The sequence below is a fragment of the Panulirus ornatus genome, chromosome 61 (assembly GCF_036320965.1).
Source record: "Panulirus ornatus isolate Po-2019 chromosome 61, ASM3632096v1, whole genome shotgun sequence".
Lineage (NCBI taxonomy): Eukaryota > Metazoa > Arthropoda > Malacostraca > Decapoda > Palinuridae > Panulirus > Panulirus ornatus.
The window spans coordinates 11,126,972-11,147,723 of record NC_092284.1 but is presented as its reverse complement, the minus strand read 5'-3'; the positions used below and the strand labels follow the sequence as shown (position 1 = coordinate 11,147,723).

The following is a 20,752-nucleotide window of genomic DNA, read 5'->3' as shown; positions in this document are numbered from 1 at the left end:
ATTCTCCCTAAAATTTAATGATACTCTCTCACCCTAATTGGTGAAGTCTTCAAGACTCTTCACCCCAACAGCCCAGGAGCATTGGGCTGTTAGTCGACGAAACTAGGAAGCCTTAGCTCACAGGCGTCCATAACCCCCACAACCTGGTTTTGTTGGTACTTGTACAGTGCACTCTAAAATTTCTTTACTGTGCATCCCATGCTGTTTCTGTTGATAGCAGTCAGGGTGTTGAAGAGGCTTGGGCCCTGGATGTTTAAGGTGTTCTCTCTTTTTGTGCATATTGCAGATGTGGATTTTAAAGGTAGTATTCCACAAAGTTTTCATGCCAGTAGGATGTTATGAACATTTTGTTTCACATCATGATATATTTACTGTTGAAAATTGTTAGGATTATTGTAACAGAAAAACAAAGATCTCAAGAAAGGAAAATGATACATTTCCAGCCATTAAGGTTTTATATTAAAAAAAATTACAAAAAAAGGCACGAAGTTTTTCCATTCAATTAATTAAAGATATGTCACGAATCATGATTCATAATCAAATAATGATTTCCCATGATTGCAGAGGCAGTAGGTGGAATGCTTCCCATTATATTTATTCATGTGGGCTCAGATCCCTTCAATAAAGATAAGTTTTACCTTGTTGATACTCAGCAATGGTCAGTGACATTCATAAATAGCTGATAATTTGTACACATGCCACTTTTTGCTTCTTCCCAACTGAAAACTTGTGAGGATTTCACAATAGGATATTGGGTTGTGGAGAAACTTTTTCGGTAAATACAGTAAGTTATATTACAGTTATTAAAGAATGGTAGTTTTCACTGGCCTGAATAAAGACATCACCATTATACTTCTGTTTAAAAAGAAAACTTCTGTCTTCTGGATTAACTAAAACATCAGAAAGTAACATTAACATTAAGCTGAATGAATAAGATGCAGATTTTTTTTTTTTTTTACCGATGAAAGCATGTGTTTTACCTGTTCATTGCTTTTAGCCCCTTAGCAGGATGAAAAAGATTATTGTAGATACAGTATGCCTCATACTGATAATAATGATACTAACTTTAGTCTTTTTCATGTCAATGAACTTCTCCAAAGATTAGCCAAGACAATTTTGGACATGAAAATGAAAAAAAAAAAAATATGGAAATTGATCTGGGAATTATTAAATAAGATTTCTAAAGTGGTAATCAAATATTCTGAAGTCGTCTTCATATATTTTGATTAGGTCCTGCTGCTGTTTCTTCGAAAGCATGTCAAAATAAGGTTCAACAAAAGCCGTTGTTTTAGAAGGAATAACTTCAGGAAAATGAAGAGAAGGTGGTGCTCCTACTTGCCTCAATATGTATTCGGAGTCTTCAGCTAATGTCTCATACTTCCCTATGAGCTGATACCTGTACAAAACATGGACTAGAATTAATCATCTTTACTTACATTTTCATAGAAAGAGTACAATTTTGTTATACCTTGTAGATCATAAGTTGTTCTGTGTGTGTCTGTGTAGTAATATGTACACTTTTTTTTGTTCAAAATTGTAGTACAAAAGACTTTTCTCCAAGAACCATTAAGTGACAACCTCATAAGACTCCATAGAACACGCAAAATATTTATCTTAATATTCATCAATTGGTATGTGTTATACGGGGGATGAAGCAGCCTGGGAAAACCATGGAAAGATCAGTGGGGCCTGGTTGTGAATAGGAGGCATTAGTTTTGGTGCGTTATTCATGACAGACGTAAGTAAAGGAGGCCTTTTCTTCGTCAGTTCCTGATGCTACCTTGCTAACTCAAGAAATGGGTGCACAAGATAGAGTGAATTGGAGTGACATGGCTTACAGGGGATGACGTTGTCAATGGGCTGATCCAGGGCATATGAAACATTTAGGGGAAACCAAGGAAAGGTCTGTGGGGTCTGACTGTTGTCAAGGGGGGCTCTGGTTTCAGTACATTGCATATGACTGTTAGAGAGTGGACATGTGTAATTGAGGCTATGTCTTTATCTCATTCTGATGCTCTCTCACTAACTCAGGATATAGTAAAAAAAATGTATAAAAAGAAGAAAAAATTAATGAATTTTAATGTATGTATGACTCATGGTGAGGTGCCTGAGGATTGGCGGAATGCGTGCATAGTGCCATTGTACAAAGGCAAAGGGGATAAGAGTGAGTGCTCAAATTACAGAGGTATAAGTTTGTTGAGTATTCCTGGTAAATTATATGGGAGGGTATTGATTGAGAGGGTGAAGGCATGTACAGAGCATCAGATTGGGGAAGAGCAGTGTGGTTTCAGAAGTGGTAGAGGATGTGTGGATCAGGTGTTTGCTTTGAAGAATGTATGTGAGAAATACTTCGAAAAGCAAATGGATTTGTATGTAGCATTTATGGATCTGGAGAAGGCATATGATAGAGTTGATAGAGATGCTCTGTGGAAGGTATTAAGAATATATGGTGTGGGAGGAAAGTTGTTAGAAGCAGTGAAAAGTTTTTATCGAGGATGTAAGGCATGTGTACGTGTAGGAAGAGTGGAAAGTGATTGGTTCTCAGTGAATGTAGGTTTGCGGCAGGGGTGTGTGATGTCTCCATGGTTGTTTAATTTGTTTATGGATGGGGTTGTTAGGGAGGTAAATGCAAGAGTTTTGGAAAGAGGGGCAAGTATGAAGTCTGTTGGGGATGAGAGAGCTTGGGAAGTGAGTCAGTTGTTGTTCGCTGATGATACAGCGCTGGTGGCTGATTCATGTGAGAAACTGCAGAAGCTGGTGACTGAGTTTGGTAAAGTGTGTGGAAGAAGAAAGTTAAGAGTAAATGTGAATAAGAGCAAGGTTATTAGGTACAGTAGGGTTGAGGGTCAAGTCAATTGGGAGGTGAGTTTGAATGGAGAAAAACTGGAGGAAGTGAAGTGTTTTAGATATCTGGGAGTGGATCTGGCAGCGGATGGAACCATGGAAGCGGAAGTGGATCATAGGGTGGGGGAGGGGGCGAAAATTCTGGGGGCCTTGAAGAATGTGTGAAGTCGAGAACATTATCTCGGAAAGCAAAAATGGGTATGTTTGAAGGAATAGTGGTTCCAACAATGTTGTATGGTTGCGAGGCGTGGGCTATGGATAGAGTTGTGCGCAGGAGGATGGATGTGCTGGAAATGAGATGTTTGAGGACAATGTGTGGTGTGAGGTGGTTTGATCGAGTGAGTAACGTAAGGGTAAGAGAGATGTGTGGAAATAAAAAGAGCGTGGTTGAGAGAGCAGAAAAGGGTGTTTTGAAGTGGTTTGGGCACATGGAGAGAATGAGTGAGGAAAGATTGACCAAGAGGATATATGTGTCGGAGGTGGAGGGAACGAGGAGAAGAGGGAGACCAAATTGGAGGTGGAAAGATGGAGTGAAAAAGATTTTGTGTGATCGGGGCCTGAACATGCAGGAGGGTGAAAGAAGGGCAAGGAATAGAGTGAATTGGAGCGATGTGGTATACCGGGGTTGACGTGCTGTCAGTGGATTGAATCAAGGCATGTGAAGCGTCTGGGGTAAACCATGGAAAGCTGTGTAGGTATGTATATTTGCGTGTGTGGACGTATGTATATACATGTGTATGGGGGGGGGTTGGGCCATTTCTTTCGTCTGTTTCCTTGCGCTACCTCGCAAACGCGGGAGACAGCGACAAAGTATAATAATAAATGAATATAATTTATTTATTTGGAAAGTGTTAATAGAGGAAGGAAGGATTTCCACCTTCACTCTTTGAGGTTGTTCTCTACATCTAAAAGGGGATATGTTGGTAGTACTCTTTCTCCCCATCCTCAGGTATAGATTTTATATAAAAGCAAAGAAAATAGGTTTTATTCATAGAAGACCAAGGTGAAGAAACATGGATGAAGTGAATAAGGTTTTGAGGTGTCAGAGCATGCAGGAGAGTAAGAAGCATGCGTGGGATATAAGGAATTTTGGCGTGTTGTCATTGTGCTGAACCAGGTACTTGTGAAGTGGTCCAGAAAGATGTTCGACTTGGCTGTAGAGAGTAGGTTGTTTTCAGTGCATTATACATACAGCAAGAGAAAGAATGTGTGCAAGTAGGTTAATGTTCATCTGTTCCTGATGCCACCTTCCTGAGGTGGCAGAAGCAATAGTCTGAAAAAATAAAAATAATTACTTATTTTATGTATTCCATGTTAATTACATTTTATAATGCAACTTTAAGAAAAGTCTACCATGTACTCACCTGACAGAACATGGATAACACAATGTTGACACAGGTGCCCAATGTTCATTAAAATGTTCAGTTTTAATGTCTGATAAATAGGAAACAAATTCGAAGAACTTCACACCATGTCCACTAGCTGGTATTTGAGCTGCATCAATACCTTTGCGGTATTTCCTCATAATTTTGACACCAAAACGCTTTTTGAAATATGCAGATGAAGTGTAATTTTTTTCAAACTTATTCTTGAATGCTGAAACAACTCTTTCGATAGGATGCCGAACGAATAGGAATTTTGTATACGTATGAAGGCGATGACGAATATCATGGGGCTGAAAAAAATATGGAAAAAATAAGTCAGTGTTCTCTACACCTGCCTCAGTACAAAGTAGTGTGACATTTATGAAGGTTCTAATATGCAATTTTATTATAATTATATTGGTTCCCCTATCAACACAACCCTCACACCAAACCTTCATCCTACCTCATTATCTACACCTTCTCATCTTACTTGGGTTCATCTTACCCACCCTTTTTTATGTGCCCAGTCCACCTTACCATTTTGCCATTTTCTTTACAGACTAATATATTTCTAAAACTACTCTCTATATGATTTCCTTCTTTTAACTATATTTCTAAAGCTATATCTCCATGATTTTCTTCTTTTCACTATATCTCTAAAGCTATATCTCTCTGATTTCCTTCTTCTAAGTATTGTGTCTTGTGAATTACTGTATCTCTGTACCTCCAGATATAATCATCAGCTGCAGAACATTATTACCATATATGACACTTCTGTCTATGGAGATCTCAATGCCCACTATTCCATATGGTTTAACAATCACATCTAAGATCCTCGAGGTGAACTACTCATAAATTAACTAAAACCTTTCAATATCCTCATCCCATGTAACCAGCCAAACAGACTCCTAATCCACCACCTCCAGCAGACGATCTAGCCAGACATCACCTCTTTCTTACACATCAGCATTACACACAAGGGTCACTTGAAGCGTGCTACAAGAACTGTCCTCTGACCACCACCCATCCTGATAACACTCCACCTGGCCCATCCAGTCCATGCAACCATCAAAAAGACTGACACAAACTATTGGAAAGCAGACTGACTACCCTTTACAGTACAGGGGAACAAGCCCCCAAAACTTCAAAATATAAGATTTTTGTTCCTAGATGAGGCAGTCTCACAAATTCACTGGCATTTCCTACCAAGCTAGCAAAATGCCTAAACGACAAGGGAATAAAAAGAAATAAACCAAACCTTTCCCCACAAGAAACACGTCTCATAAAGCAAAGTAACCAGCTACAAAACCACTCACCATCAACAGAAACCAGTGAACAGTTCCAAACTAAAAACGCTGTGACTAACCTAATAATTACAAGACAAACTGCAAACTGACACTCCTTCCTCAACCTCGTTAATCTCAAGACCAATAGCAGTCAACTCTGGCTCATATTAAAGATCAACACTTACTTCACCGAGACAGCTCTAACTTGTGAAGCACTTCTGACCCATTCTAATGAAATCTCTTCTCCCAGAGACACAAACATACTCATTGACATAAAAAATCTGTCACGAACCTCATTTAAACAGGAAAGTCAAAACAATCATTGCAGTTCACTCTATCCTGTGCACACCTTTAACCCTCCTGTATGGTCAGGCCCTATTCACTGACAAGCTTTTTCACTTCATCCTTCCATCTCTAATATGGTCTTCCCTTTCTCCTTGACCCTTACACTTCTGTCACATATATCCTTTTTGTTGGCCACTCCTCATTCATTCTCCCCAAACAATGTCAGAAGTGGAGACAAGTATATAGAAGGAAGGAAACAGAAGAAAGAATTCATGAAAAGAGAAGGGTTGATATAACAAAATTAGGGCTAGTGTAGTGTGGAGCATAGAAACTAAAGCAGTGCAATGCAAATATGGCTAAACAGAAGACTCAATAATAGAAAAATTATGTTTTCTCTCTTGAGTAGTATTTCTATAGGCATCTGAGGCTAAGTAATATACCAGATAATACAAATTCAGCTCACTTGCACACAACATTGATAATCACTGGTATTGAAAAAAGTTCATGGTGAATACGGTGTTTTGAACTAATCCAAATAAATTGAATATGTTGGCGGAAGAGTTAGTAATACGCTACACTACAATTTACCTTCATGTCACTAAGTTTTTTAAAAACGTTCTTGCGATGAACACTATCTGAGGGAATTTCTTGTGGTTGTGTTAGGTTTGTTCGACCTGTCAGGATCATCATCATCCGTTTCCAGTTTGTACATGCCACCTGGAGAGCAATAACAGCCGTAAGCATGGTAAACAACAGTGGTTATAGTTTTTTTCATATCACAAATTCTGTGCATATTATTTGGAATTTTGGAAAGCTTTAAAGCTAATTTGCAAAAACAAACCTTTGGTACATAACAGTATAAGATGCGATGCTTGTCATCAACTATAAGATTATGGAGCATTTTTTTATTAGCAACAAGCTCCTCTATAATGGGGTCCATTGTGTAAGACTCCCCTGAGCTTACAGTGTGTCTCCATAAATCTTCAGGGCAGGCTTTTTCTACAGTACTTTTCCTCCATTTCATTTCTTGAGCTGAGTGAGACAGAGCGAGTGATTCTGCAGAGGCTGGAAGGAAAAACTTGCAAACAGGTGTAAAGAAAACAAGAATGGGTACAACATTATAAGCATTTACATGTAAATTGATCTGTTGCACTGGTCTTTGAAATGACCTTAATGACTATGAAGATAAATGAAAAAGTGAAAAGTGAAATGTCTTTTAACAAAGTGAAACAGTCTTGAGATTCACATATAATAATTACTGAGACTTGAAATAAAACCAAGAGATCATTTTCCTTTTCACTCTCTCATACTCACATGTCAAGCCAGGATTTGAGCATAAACCATCCTTCTGTAATTTTCTCATCAGTAAACAGGTACGCATATCTGTTGATTAGGTGACTATGTAGCTGTTATCTATTCTTTATTACCTGTTTGCACACATGGTTGGGAGGGGTTTTACATTCATGAAACCTATATTGCCCTTGTATCCTTCCTCAGGGTATGGTTTTCCCTATGCCTACTGTATAATGGTTTAAGAAGTTTGGTCTGGGAACAAGCTGCTGTGTTACTTTGCTCAGTCGGGCTGTCAGAGACCATGGCTTGTAGGAGCACCTACCACTACGTCCTGGCTGGTTTGGCACACTTTTTAGGTATTTGTCTTAACTGTTTTAAGTTTCTTCATTAGATAGTTTATAGTTTTTCTAATGGCAGAAGGTTATACTGTATATTAAACAAATTTGACCCTGGTTGTTCACAATGTTTTCTTACATGTATTGGTAATATTTTGTTTAATTTCATTGTTGTGTCTTACTTTTCACAAATTCTAGTTCCCAGCAAAACATGATCACTCATTCCAAAGTGAGGGTAATACATTTGAATATTTTCTTTTTTCATCTAATAATAATGTAAGTTAAAATGAAATCAAGTACTGGTTCTAAGGAGTTCACTCACATGTTGCAACGAGGTTTTCCAAAACACATCCTATAAACTCATAACTCCAAACTTCCCTTTCCCCAAGTCATTTCAAGTGTTCCCAGTTGATAGTTTCATAGTTAAGTCTTCATTAAACATTTAAATGACAGGGTGTGGTAGTACTTATGGGAGATAAGGGGATAAGTTGTTTTGCTGCAATATAATACATCTATGAAAGTTACACTCAGAAAATTTAGTATTGAACATTACCTCATACAAAATGGGTTTCAACATTTCGACTTACGATGGATTTGAGATGGGACAGATTTTCCAAGAGTGTACCTATCATAAGTTGATTCTCTTACTATAGTTTCCTGCGAGATTAAAGTCAGGGCATCTAAGATTCCTTTCAGTGTGTACCATCTTCATTTTGTATCTTGTTCTCATCTTCACCCTTTTGTATTCTGTGAGGTTGAACATCATTATCGTGTACCTGTCTAGGGCTTTAATCAGTCAGTGTCTCTCTAGGGTTATCTTGAATCTAGACAGCATTGTCTACACCTTTTGTGGGCTGTCATGAATATGGACACCTATGTCTGTCATGTACTTAACTTCTTTGTGGATGGGTAATTATGTATTACATCATGGAATAGGGTCTGCTACACTTGTGAGTGCCATCTTAAACTCTCTTTACGATCATGTAACAAACTTTGTACTATTGTTGACACTCAGTCTTATCATGAACTCATCTCATTCAGTTACTGAGTAAGGCCTGTGTTTATTTCCCTTTCCACCATGCCGATTGTGTTTTGATTGTCAGTGAATTAACAGGACTAGTGAACCCTTGTTGGTGAATTAACAGGATTTAGTGAACCCATGTTGGTGAATTAACAGGATTTAGTGAACCCTTGTTGGTGAATTAACAGGATTTAGTGAACCCTTAATGGTGAATTAACAGGATTTAGTGAACCCTTGTTGGTGAATTAACATGACTAGTGAACCCTTGTTGGTGAATTAACAGGATTTAGTGAACCCCTAATGGTGAATTAACAGGATTTAGTGAACCCTTGTTGGTGAATTAACAGGATTTAGTGAACCCTTGGTGAATTAACAGGATTTAGTGAACCCTTGTTGGAGAATTAACAGGATTTAGTGAACCCTTGTTGATGAATTAACAGGATTTAGTAAACACTTGTTGGTGAATGAACAGGATTTAGTGAACCCTTGGTGAATTAACAGGATTTAGTGAACCCTTGTTGGAGAATTAACAGGATTTAGTCAACCCTTGTTGGTGAATTAACAGGATTTAGTGAACACTTGTTGGTGAATTAACAGGATTTAGTGAACCCTTGTTGGTGAATTAACATGACTAGTGAACCCTTGTTGGTGAATGAACAGGATTTAGTGAACCCCTAATGGTGAATTAACAGAATTTAGTGAACCCTTGTTGGTGAATGAACAGGATTTAGTGAACCCTTGTTGGTGAATGAACAGGATTTAGTGAACCCTTGTTGGTGAATTAACAGAATTTAGTGAACCCTTGTTGGTGAATGAACAGGATTTAGTGAACCCTTGTTGGTGAATTAACAGAATTTAGTGAACCCTTGTTGGTGAATGAACAGTATTTAGTGAACCCATGTTGGTGAATTAACAGGGTTTAGTGAACCCCTAATGGTGAATTAACAGGATTTAATGAACCTTTGTTGGTGAATTAACGGGATTTAGTGAACCCTTGTTGGTGAATTAACAGGATTTAGTGAACCCTTGTTGGTGAGAAACAAATATATTCATGGGGAAAATTAGTGTGTAGACCAGATTTTTGCATTTTAACAAGCTGACAATGGAGAAAAAGAAGGGTATGCAGTATCACCATGAGATAACGAAAGAGTACAGTCTTGTCTTAGAACTTCTCGCTTCAAAAGGGTCCATCCTGCCTTTGCTACTGTGTGTAGTGCAGCCTTAGAGTTGTAAGAGCCTTTGGATTGAGGATTCAAGGGTTACAGACCCTGAAACCCTTTGACAAAAGGGGTCCTGGGTTTGTATAACAATAACTACATGTGTACAGTTTATTTGTTTGTGTATGTGGGAGGGGAGTCTATTCAAATCTGATTTTACATAAGTTGGTCCTTGTTCCTAAGTTTGTAATTATCCCAGGGGGTAAGAAGTTATCTATTTGTACTGCACAGGGAGGGAATTCGACACTAATAGGGCCCCCATCTCTTGAACATTCACTGCTGTTATCATAGAACTTTTTAATCCAGTATCCAGTTCTCTCTGCATCTCACTTTCATCACCTTGGAGATTCTGTTCACTCATTATTCTTATAAACGTCCTTTACAAGCTTTAAAAACTAAGTTTCCTGCTGGTTTTCATGTTACACCTGAGTGTTCTATGTATGTATGTTACACCTGAGTGTTCTATGTATGTATGTTACACCTGAGTGTTCTATGTATGCATGTTACACCTGAGTGTTCTATGTATGCATGTTACACCTGAGTGTTCTATGTATGCATCTTTTCAAGACCTGTTCATTATTAATGTCATCAAACTAGTTAAAAAACTTAAAAAGACTATAATCATCACCCCCTTACTCTTCTCTCTTTGGCTATGAAAAAAATTTATGGCTTCTAACCTCTTGATGTCACAAATATCTCAAAATTATGGTAAAGTCCCATCTTTTTTGCCCTCCTCTGAACTGTCTCTATTAGTTCTTTTTCGTCTTCCTCAGTGTGGTGACCGAACTTGAAAAAGCACTTTGGCCTAATACAGTATATGAAAACTTTGCCGAATATTTTTCGCATCTGTTACTTGAATGCTATTCTAATATTTGTCAACAGACATTCTGTTTGTCTCCATTAATATTCCTCTTAAGGTGAGGACTGTAGCGAGAGGTTAGGTTCGATTTTGACTATCAAATTCTTCTTCTCACACACTCGTGCAAAGTGAATTTTTTAATCTATGGAAGTGTATCCTCAAATCTGTCTTTGTATGAGCTACGAGGCATTTATGTCTATGAGTTCATACAAGTGTGTGTGTGTGTGTGTGTGTGTGTGTGTCCTTGTGTATATGAATTCCAAACGCCATGATCAATATATGCAAAACAAAATAATGACAACCATTTCTAATGGTGAGATATGATATTATTCACTCAAACATATGAAGGACAGGCTGTTGAAACTCTGTGACAGTAAATATATACCCGGAAATGACATAACATACCATAAGTTAGGAGGTTATGTATTATATTCATGCATTACCCAAAGTCCTCCTTCTCAAATGGAAAGATGACGTATATTTTATATTCATGACCGTATCCTTACCGACATGAGAGACATAAAACTGCAAAAACATCTTTCAAAAGATTATTAAGTAAGTCACTTTATACAAGCGTTAGATACAGGCATAATTCATTAAATGAACCTAGACTGTGCATTTTACCTGGCACGTTTGATGAAGCGATGGGTATCCTTGGGTCTGCCAAGCTAGGCGAGAGGAGGAACCACCTGACGGAGGCGAAGCAGGTGAAGACGATGAGGCCCGCCAACGCCCACACCACCGCCCGGAGCCGACACATCTTAGCTCACATCCACCCCCTCCCTCTCCACCGAACACTGTAATATCGTAATGGAGTTTAAGAGATGGCGACTAACTCAAGTCTGCCATAACAAGTATGACGTAAAGGGCTGGGTGGTGGAGTAACCATCCATCCATCAGCCTAGCCAGTGGACATGTCAGACTCTAGGGGCATAAAATGGAGGTGAATTTAATTCTTTTTTTCCCGGTGGGATATATCTGGAATGTATGATAGAGTAATGCCGTGAGTTAGATGAAATATTAAGGGAATGTTCGTTATCATATAAGGACAAAGTTAGAATTAAGGCCTTTATTTAATCTAGGTAAACTGCACCATGTATGTACCGGATTTAGATCACTAAGACAAAGAGAAAAGTTCATTTTCCTCCCTAATACGCCATTTGGTGTCAAAAATAGCAATGATCACTCATATATTGTAAGCATTATATACATGTATAATATAATCATATTGGTCTGTAATGTCTACCTTTCCTATGGACAACCGAAGAATCACCAGAAGGCAGCTCTCAAAATAGAAATAAATAAGAAGGTTGTCTTTCTTTAGTTCTCAAATATTTATAAGTAACGGATAAGTGAATTTAATTGTAATATACCAGCGTTTTTTTTTTTTTAATTTATCTTGTACGCGAACAATTGGCCCCAAACCTAAGATCTTGACATTTCATCAACTTATTTGTTCTGGCTGATATTATTATTATTATTATTATTATTATTATTATTATTATTATTATTATGTGTACGTGTAGGAAGAGAGGAAAGTGATTGGTTCTCAGTGAATGTAGGTTTGCGGCAGGGGTGTGTGATGTCTCCATGGTTGTTTAATTTGTTTATGGATGGGGTTGTTAGGGAGGTAAATGCAAGAGTTTTGGAAAGAGGGGCAAGTATGAAGTCTGTTGGGGATGAGAGAGCTTGGGAAGTGAGTCAGTTGTTGTTCGCTGATGATACAGCGCTGGTGGCTGATTCATGTGAGAAACTGCAGAAGCTGGTGACTGAGTTTGGTAAAGTGTGTGGAAGAAGAAAGTTAAGAGTAAATGTGAATAAGAGCAAGGTTATTAGGTACAGTAGGGTTGAGGGTCAAGTCAATTGGGAGGTGAGTTTGAATGGAGAAAAACTGGAGGAAGTGAAGTGTTTTAGATATCTGGGAGTGGATCTGGCAGCGGATGGAACCATGGAAGCGGAAGTGGATCATAGGGTGGGGGAGGGGGCGAAAATTCTGGGGGCCTTGAAGAATGTGTGGAAGTCGAGAACATTATCTCGGAAAGCAAAAATGGGTATGTTTGAAGGAATAGTGGTTCCAACAATGTTGTATGGTTGCGAGGCGTGGGCTATGGATAGAGTTGTGCGCAGGAGGATGGATGTGCTGGAAATGAGATGTTTGAGGACAATGTGTGGTGTGAGGTGGTTTGATCGAGTGAGTAACGTAAGGGTAAGAGAGATGTGTGGAAATAAAAAGAGCGTGGTTGAGAGAGCAGAAGAGGGTGTTTTGAAGTGGTTTGGGCACATGAAGAGAATGAGTGAGGAAAGATTGACCAAGAGGATATATGTGTCGGAGGTGGAGGGAACGAGGAGAAGAGGGAGACCAAATTGGAGGTGGAAAGATGGAGTGAAAAAGATTTTGTGTGATCGGGGCCTGAACATGCAGGAGGGTGAAAGGAGGGCAAGGAATAGAGTGAATTGGAGCGATGTGGTATACCGGGGTTGACGTGCTGTCAGTGGATTGAATCAAGGCATGTGAAGCGTCTGGGGTAAAACCATGGAAAGCTGTGTAGGTATGTATATTTGCGTGTGTGGACGTATGTATATACATGTGTATGGGGGGGGGGGGGCATTTCTTTCGTCTGTTTCCTTGCGCTACCTCGCAAACGCGGGAGACAGCGACAAAGTATAATATAAATATTATTATTATTATTATTATTATTATTATTGTTGTTATTATTATTGTTATTATTATCATTATTATCATTATTATCATTATTATTATTATTATTATTATCATTATTATTGTTATTATTATTTAGCTTTTTAAGGTGTGTGATGGGGGAGGGCCATGTATTTTACTAGCCTCTATCTATTTAGGAGCGACTTTAAATTTTTTTTCCCCCCCCCCCCCAAGTTATTTAGCTGTGCCTTTAAATCACTGCTCACACTATGCCTTCATGTCACTCATTCTAGCTTGAAATCCAGTTAATTTCCATGAGGTTTTTCTTCTTCACTCTGGTACATATCTTAATGTTACGTGCATTAACCTAATTTCCCTTACAACTCAATCAAATTCTCTCTCCATTTTTCGCAAAGTTTGCTTTTAAAAGCAGACTTCGTCTCATATTTTGTTACACAAATTTAGACAATGATTTAATTGAACTTGATCCCATTCTCTCCCTGATTAACACTTGAACAAGACGACAAAGAAGTCCCTCTGAGGTCGAGGTCAAAGGTTAATAGTGCCATCCAATCCACGCAGCCTGCACCAGAGGTCACTCGTGTTCTACCCTCCCCCTCCCATTAAGCGAGGTCATCGTTAATGACTGACCATTCAAACGTGTCTCCAGGTGGTTCATCATGAAGCCCAGCCAGCTGTCTTTTGTACCCAGTTTAATGGAGACGTCTCGCGGGGGGGGGGGGAGTTAATTATATTATTAATTATACGATCATACGATTTCCAAAGCCATGGAGACTTCCTCCCTCCACACCCTCCCATCCTATTTCATCTTTCTTTTATATACACATCTATGACACACTGCTCTAGGTCAGATGAGTATAATAGCAGGCTTTTAAAGGTTTTAATAAACCATTGATTTTTGTTTTGTTTTGAAACTCTGAGATTCGCCAGTCTTTTACGAAGCTGTGTGGATTAATATGATCACTAAAGGTGGAAAGGAGACTGTGTGGATTAATATGATCACTAAAGGTGGAAAGGAGACTGTGTGGATTAATATGATAACTAAAGGTGGAAAGGAGACTGTGTGGATTAATATAACTAAAGGTGGAAAGGAGACTGTGTGGATTAATATGATCACTAAAGGTGGAAAGGAGACTGTGTGGATTAATATGATCACTAAAGGTGGAAAGGAGACTTTGTGGATTAATATGATAACTAAAGGTGGAAAGGAGACTGTGTGGATTAATATGATAACTAAAGGTGGAAAGGAGACTGTGTGGATTAATATGATAACTAAAGGTGGAAAGGAGACTGTGTGGATTAATATGATAACTAAAGGTGGAAAGGAGACTGTGTGGATTAATATAACTAAAGGTGGAAAGGAGACTGTGTGGATTAATATGATAACTAAAGGTGGAAAGGAGACTGTGTGGATAAATATGATAACTAAAGGTGGAAAGGAAACTGTGTGGATTAATATGATCACTAAAGGTGGAAAAGGAGACATTTATTTTATTTGCCCTTGCATGCAAAAATGGCAATTTCCAGTTAGAATTAGATTCAGTCATTATCATCTATGAGAGAATCAATGGCTGTTACTTATTTAATAAGGAAAGTGAGAGGGTCAATTCTTTAAGCTGGTGTGCTGTCACTTGTTTAATAAGGAAAGTCAATTCTTTAAGCTGGTCTGCTGTCACTTATTTAATAAGGAAAGTCAATTCTTTAAGCTGGTCTGCTGTCATTTATTTAATAAGGAAAGTCAATTCTTTAAGCTGGTCTGCTGTCACTTGTTTAATAAAGGAAAGTCAATTCTTTAAGCTGGTCTGCTGTCACTTGTTTAATAAGGAAAGTCAATTCTTTAAGCTGGTCTGCTGTCACTTGTTTAATAAGGAAAGTCAATTCTTTAAGCTGGTCTGCTGTCACTTGTTTAATAAGGAAAGTCAATTCTTTAAGCTGGTCTGCTGTCACTTGTTTAATAAGGAAAGTCAATTCTTTAAGCTGGTCTGCTGTCACTTGTTTAATAAGGAAAGTCAATTCTTTAAGCTGGTCTGCTGTCACTTGTTTAATAAAGGAAAGTCAATTCTTTAAGCTGGTCTGCTGTCATTTATTTAATAAGGAAAGTCAATTCTTTAAGCTGGTCTGCTGTCACTTGTTTAATAAAGGAAAGTCAATTCTTTAAGCTGGTCTGCTGTCACTTGTTTAATAAGGAAAGTCAATTCTTTAAGCTGGTCTGCTGTCACTTGTTTAATAAAGGAAAGTCAATTCTTTAAGCTGGTCTGCTGTCACTTGTTTAATAAGGAAAGTCAATTCTTTAAGCTGGTCTATCATTTATTTAATAAAGGAAAGTCAATTCTTTAAGCTGGTCTGCTGTCACTTGTTTAATAAGGAAAGTCAATTCATTAAGCTGATCTGCTGTCACTTGTTTAATAAAGGAAAAGTCAATTCTTTAAGCTGGTCTGCTGTCACTTGTTTAAAAAAGGAAAGTCAGTTCTTTAAGCTGGTCTGCTGTCACTTGTTTAATAAAGGAAAGTCAATTCTTTAAGCTGGTCTGCTGTCACTTGTTTAATAAAGGAAAGTCAATTCTTTAAGCTGGTCTGCTGTCACTTGTTTAATAAGGAAAGTCAATTCTTTAAGCTGGTCTGCTGTCACTTGTTTAATAAGGAAAGTCAATTCTTTAAGCTGGTCTGCTGTCACTTGTTTAATAAGGAAAGTCAATTCTTTAAGCTGGTCTGCTGTCACTTGTTTAATAAAGGAAAGTCAATTCTTTAAGCTGGTCTGCTGTCACTTGTTTAATAAGGAAAGTCAATTCTTTAAGCTGGTCTGCTGTCACTTGTTTAATAAGGAAAGTCAATTCTTTAAGCTGGTCTGCTGTCACTTGTTTAATAAGGAAAGTCAATTCTTTAAGCTGGTCTGCTGTCACTTGTTTAATAAAGGAAAGTCAATTCTTTAAGCTGGTCTGCTGTCACTTGTTTAATAAGGAAAGTCAATTCTTTAAGCTGGTCTGCTGTCACTTGTTTAATAAGGAAAGTCAATTCTTTAAGCTGGTCTGCTGTCATTTATTTAATAAGGAAAGTCAATTATTTAAGCAGGTCTGCTGTCATTTATTTAATAAGGAAAGTCAATTCTTTAAGCTGGTCTGTTGTCACTTATTTGATACGGAAAGTCAATTCTTTAAGCTGGTCTGCTGTCACTTATTAAATTAAGGAAAGTCAATTCTTTAAGCTGGTCTGCTGTCACTTATTTAATAAGGAAAGTCAATTCTTTAAGCTGGTCTGCTGTCACTTGTTTAATAAGGAAAGTCAATTCTTTAAGCTGGTCTGCTGTCACTTGTTTAATAAGGAAAGTCAATTCTTTAAGCAGGTCTGCTGTCACTTATTTAATAAGGAAAGTCAATTCTTTAAGCTGGTCTGCTGTCACTTGTTTAATAAGGAAAGTCAATTCTTTAAGCTGGTCTGCTGTCACTTGTTTAATAAGGAAAGTCAATTCTTTAAGCTGGTCTGCTGTCACTTGTTTAATAAGGAAAGTCAATTCTTTAAGCTGGTCTGCTGTCACTTGTTTAATAAGGAAAGTCAATTCTTTAAGCTGGTCTGCTGTCACTTGTTTAATAAGGAAAGTCAATTCTTTAAGCTGGTCTGCTGTCACTTGTTTAATAAGGAAAGTCAATTCTTTAAGCTGGTCTGCTGTCACTTGTTTAATAAGGAAAGTCAATTCTTTAAGCTGGTCTGCTGTCACTTATTTAATAAGGAAAGTCAATTCTTTAAGCTGGTCTGCTGTCACTTATTTAATAAGGAAAGTCAATTCTTTAAGCTGGTCTGCTGTCACTTGTTTAATAAGGAAAGTCAATTCTTTAAGCTGGTCTGCTGTCACTTGTTTAATAAGGAAAGTCAATTCTTTAAGCTGGTCTGCTGTCACTTGTTTAATAAGGAAAGTCAATTCTTTAAGCTGGTCTGCTGTCACTTGTTTAATAAGGAAAGTCAATTCTTTAAGCTGGTCTGCTGTCACTTGTTTAATAAGGAAAGTCAATTCTTTAAGCTGGTCTGCTGTCACTTGTTTAATAAGGAAAGTCAATTCTTTAAGCTGGTCTGCTGTCACTTGTTTAATAAGGAAAGTCAATTCTTTAAGCTGGTCTGCTGTCACTTGTTTAATAAAGGAAAGTCAATTCTTTAAGCTGGTCTGCTGTCACTTGTTTAATAAGGAAAGTCAATTCTTTAAGCTGGTCTGCTGTCACTTGTTTAATAAGGAAAGTCAATTCTTTAAGCTGGTCTGCTGTCACTTGTTTAATAAGGAAAGTCAATTCTTTAAGCTGGTCTGCTGTCACTTGTTTAATAAAGGAAAGTCAATTCTTTAAGCTGGTCTGCTGTCACTTGTTTAATAAAGGAAAGTCAATTCTTTAAGCTGGTCTGCTGTCACTTGTTTAATAAAGGAAAGTCAATTCTTTAAGCTGGTCTGCTGTCACTTGTTTAATAAAGGAAAGTCAATTCTTTAAGCTGGTCTGCTGTCACTTGTTTAATAAAGGAAAGTCAATTCTTTAAGCTGGTCTGCTGTCAGTTATTTAATAAAGGAAAGTCAGTTCTTTAAGCTGGTCCGCTGTCATTTATTTAATAAGGAAAGTCAATTCTTTAAGCTGGTCTGCTGTCACTTGGTCAATAAAGGAAAGTCAATTCTTTAAGCTGGTCTGCTGTCACTTGTTTAATAAAGGAAAGTCAATTCTTTAAGCTGGTCTGCTGTCACTTGTTTAATAAAGGAAAGTCAATTCTTTAAGCTGGTCTGCTGTCACTTGTTTGATAAAGGCAAGTCAATTCTTTAAGCTGGTCTGCTGTCACTTGTTTAATAAGGAAAGTCAATTCTTTAAGCTGGTCTGCTGTCACTTATTTAATAAAGGAAAGTCAGTTCTTTAAGCTGGTCCGCTGTCATTTATTTAATAAGGAAAGTCAATTCTTTAAGCTGGTCTGCTGTCACTTGGTCAATAAAGGAAAGTCAATTCTTTAAGCTGGTCTGCTGTCACTTATTTAATAAAGGAAAGTCAATTCTTTAAGCTGGTCTGCTGTCACATGTTTAATAAAGGAAAGTCAATTCTTTAAGCTGGTCTGCTGTCACTTATTTAATAAAGGAAAGTCAGTTCTTTAAGCTGGTCTGCTGTCACTTGTTTAATAAAGGAAAGTCAGTTCTTTAAGCTGGTCTGCTGTCACTTGTTTAATAAAGGAAAGTGAATTCTTTAAGCTGGTCTGCTGTCACTTATTTAATAAGGAAAGTCAATTCTTTAAGCTGGTCTGCTGTCACTTGTTTAATAAAGGAAAGTCAGTTCTTTAAGCTGGTCTGCTGTCACTTGTTTAATAAAGGAAAGTCAGTTCTTTAAGCTGGTCTGCTGTCACTTGTTTAATAAAGGAAAGTCAGTTCTTTAAGCTGGTCTGCTGTCACTTATTTAATAAGGAAAGTCAATTCTTTAAGCTGGTCTGCTGTCACTTGTTTAATAAAGAAAAATCAATTCTTTAAGCTGGTCTGCTAAGGCGTGGTAGAAGTTGAGGCAATATCTCTTCTGCCATTGGTTAAACCAGTCGGACCAGCTCAATGGCGAATCGTGTGACATTTAAATACGCAAATTTATTTATGTTCCTTATTGCAAGTTGGGCTGGCGTTGTGATCTGTATCTCTGACCTGTAAGCTACAGAATTGTGAAAAAAGAAATGGATTGGACGAGTGAATACTTAAGAAAAAATAAAATGATCTATTTACCGTTAATACTATACAATTTAGTGTCTAATTTACCGTTAATACTATACAATTTAGGGTCTAATTTACCGTTAATACTATACAATTTAGGGTCTAATTTACCGTTAATGCTATACAATTTAGGGTCTAATTTACCGTTAATGCTATACAATTTAGGGTCTAATTACCGTTAATACTATACAATTAGGGTCTAATTTACCGTTAATACTATACAATTTAGGGTCTAATTTACCGTTAATGCTATACAATTTAGGGTCTAATTTACCGTTAATGCCTTACAATTTAGGGTCTAATTTACCGTTAATACTATACAATTTAGGGTCTAATTTACCGTTAATGCTATACAATTTAGGGTCTAATTCACCGTTAATACTATACAATTCAGGGTCTAATTTACCGTTAATGCTATACAATTTAGGGTCTAATTTAACGTTAACACTATACAATTTAGGGTCTAATTTACCGTTAACACTATACAATTTAGGGTCTAATGTACCGTTAATACTATACAATTTAGGGTCTAATTTACCGTTAATACTATACAATTTAGGGTCTAATTTACCGTTAATGCTATACAATTTAGGGTCTAATTTAACGTTAACACTATACAATTTAGGGTCTAATTTACCGTTAACACTATACAATTTAGGGTCTAATTTACCGTTAATACTATACAATTTAGGGTCTAATTTACCGTTAATACTATACAATTTAGGGTCTAAATTACCGTTAATGCTATACAATTTAGGGTCTAATTTAACGTTAACACTATACAATTTAGGGTCTAATTTACCGTTAACACTATACAATTTAGGGTCTAATTCAACGTTAACACTATACAATTTAGGGTCTAATTTACCGTTAATAAAATACAATTTAGGGTCTACCGTTAATGCTATACAATTTAGAGTCTAATTTACCGTTAATGCTAAACAATTTAGGGTCTAATTTACCGTTAATGCTATACAATTTAGGGTCTAATTTACCGTTAATGCCTTACAATTTAGGGTCTAATTTACCGTTAATACTATACAATTTAGGGTCTAATTTATCGTTAACACTATACAATTTAGGGTCTAATTTACCGTTAATGCCTTACAATTTAGGGTCTAATTTACCGTTAATACTATACAATTTAGGGTCTAATTTACCGTTAATGCTATACAATTTAGGGTCTAATTCACCGTTAATACTATACAATTAGGGTCTAATTTACCGTTAATGCTATACAATTTAGGGTCTAATTTACCGTTAATGCCTTACAATTTAGGGTCTAATTTACCGTTAATGCTATACAATTTAGGGTCTAATTTACCGTTAATAAAATACAATTTAGGGTCTAATTTACCGTTAATACTATACAATTTAGGGTCTAATTTACCGTTAACACTATACAATTTAGGGTCTAATTTACCGTTAACACTATACAATTTAGGGTCTAATTTACCGTTAACACTATACAATTTAGGGTCTAATTTACCGTTAACACTATACAATTTAGGGTCTAATTTACCGTTAATACTATACAATTTAGGGTCTAATTTACCGTTAACACTATACAATTTAGGGTCTAATTTACCGTTAATACTATACAATTTAGGGTCTAATTTACCGTTAACACTATACAATTTAGGGTCTAATTCACCGTTAATACTATATAATTTAGGGTCTAATTTACGATTGGTGGTTTGGGGAGGGTTTTTAAACTTATGTTGCCCCGTGGAAGTGACCAAAAATAATAAATAATGCCTGAGGGTATGTGCTTATGTGGGTCAAGCTTAAACTTGCCATGTTATTTGGCTGATGGGGCCCCAAGCCGACCCTGCTCCACATAACTAGTTCTTCACTAAACTCGCTTC

General features: G+C 37.1%; 2 protein-coding genes across 12 annotated transcripts in view; one reads left to right on the top strand and one right to left on the bottom strand.

The window, feature by feature from the left end:
- The window catches only part of LOC139767396 (uncharacterized), an 800,841-nt gene that overhangs the window by 688,231 nt on the left and 91,858 nt on the right, over positions 1-20,752 (top strand). The gene's annotated exons all lie outside the window — the stretch shown is intronic.
- Positions 437-11,613, bottom strand: LOC139767383 (carbohydrate sulfotransferase 11-like). Of its 2 annotated transcripts, XM_071696716.1 has the most exons (6): positions 11,129-11,613; positions 7,094-7,162; positions 6,621-6,844; positions 6,368-6,496; positions 4,209-4,519; positions 437-1,396 (listed from the first exon to the last, which is right to left on the bottom strand). In XM_071696716.1, the coding sequence occupies exons 1-6, from the start codon at positions 11,262-11,264 to the stop codon at positions 1,168-1,170; spliced, it is 1,098 nt and encodes a 365-aa protein (XP_071552817.1). In that variant the 5' UTR covers positions 11,265-11,613; the 3' UTR covers positions 437-1,167. The 2 variants fall into 2 exon arrangements, with proteins under 2 accessions (XP_071552817.1, XP_071552818.1); XM_071696717.1 differs by lacking the exon at positions 7,094-7,162 and having other exon boundaries at positions 11,129-11,573.

Coding starts and splice junctions, on each gene's coding strand:
- LOC139767383 (XM_071696716.1), bottom strand. CDS start 11,264: ATGTGTCGGCTCCGGGCGGTGGTGTGGGCGTTGGCGGGCCTCATCGTC. Junction 7,163..11,128: donor CGCTTCATCAAACGTGCCAG/GTAAAATGCACA, acceptor CCTAATCAACAG/ATATGCGTACCTGTTTACTG. Junction 4,520..6,367: donor AAAAACTTAGTGACATGAAG/GTAAATTGTAGT, acceptor TATTTTTTTCAG/CCCCATGATATTCGTCATCG.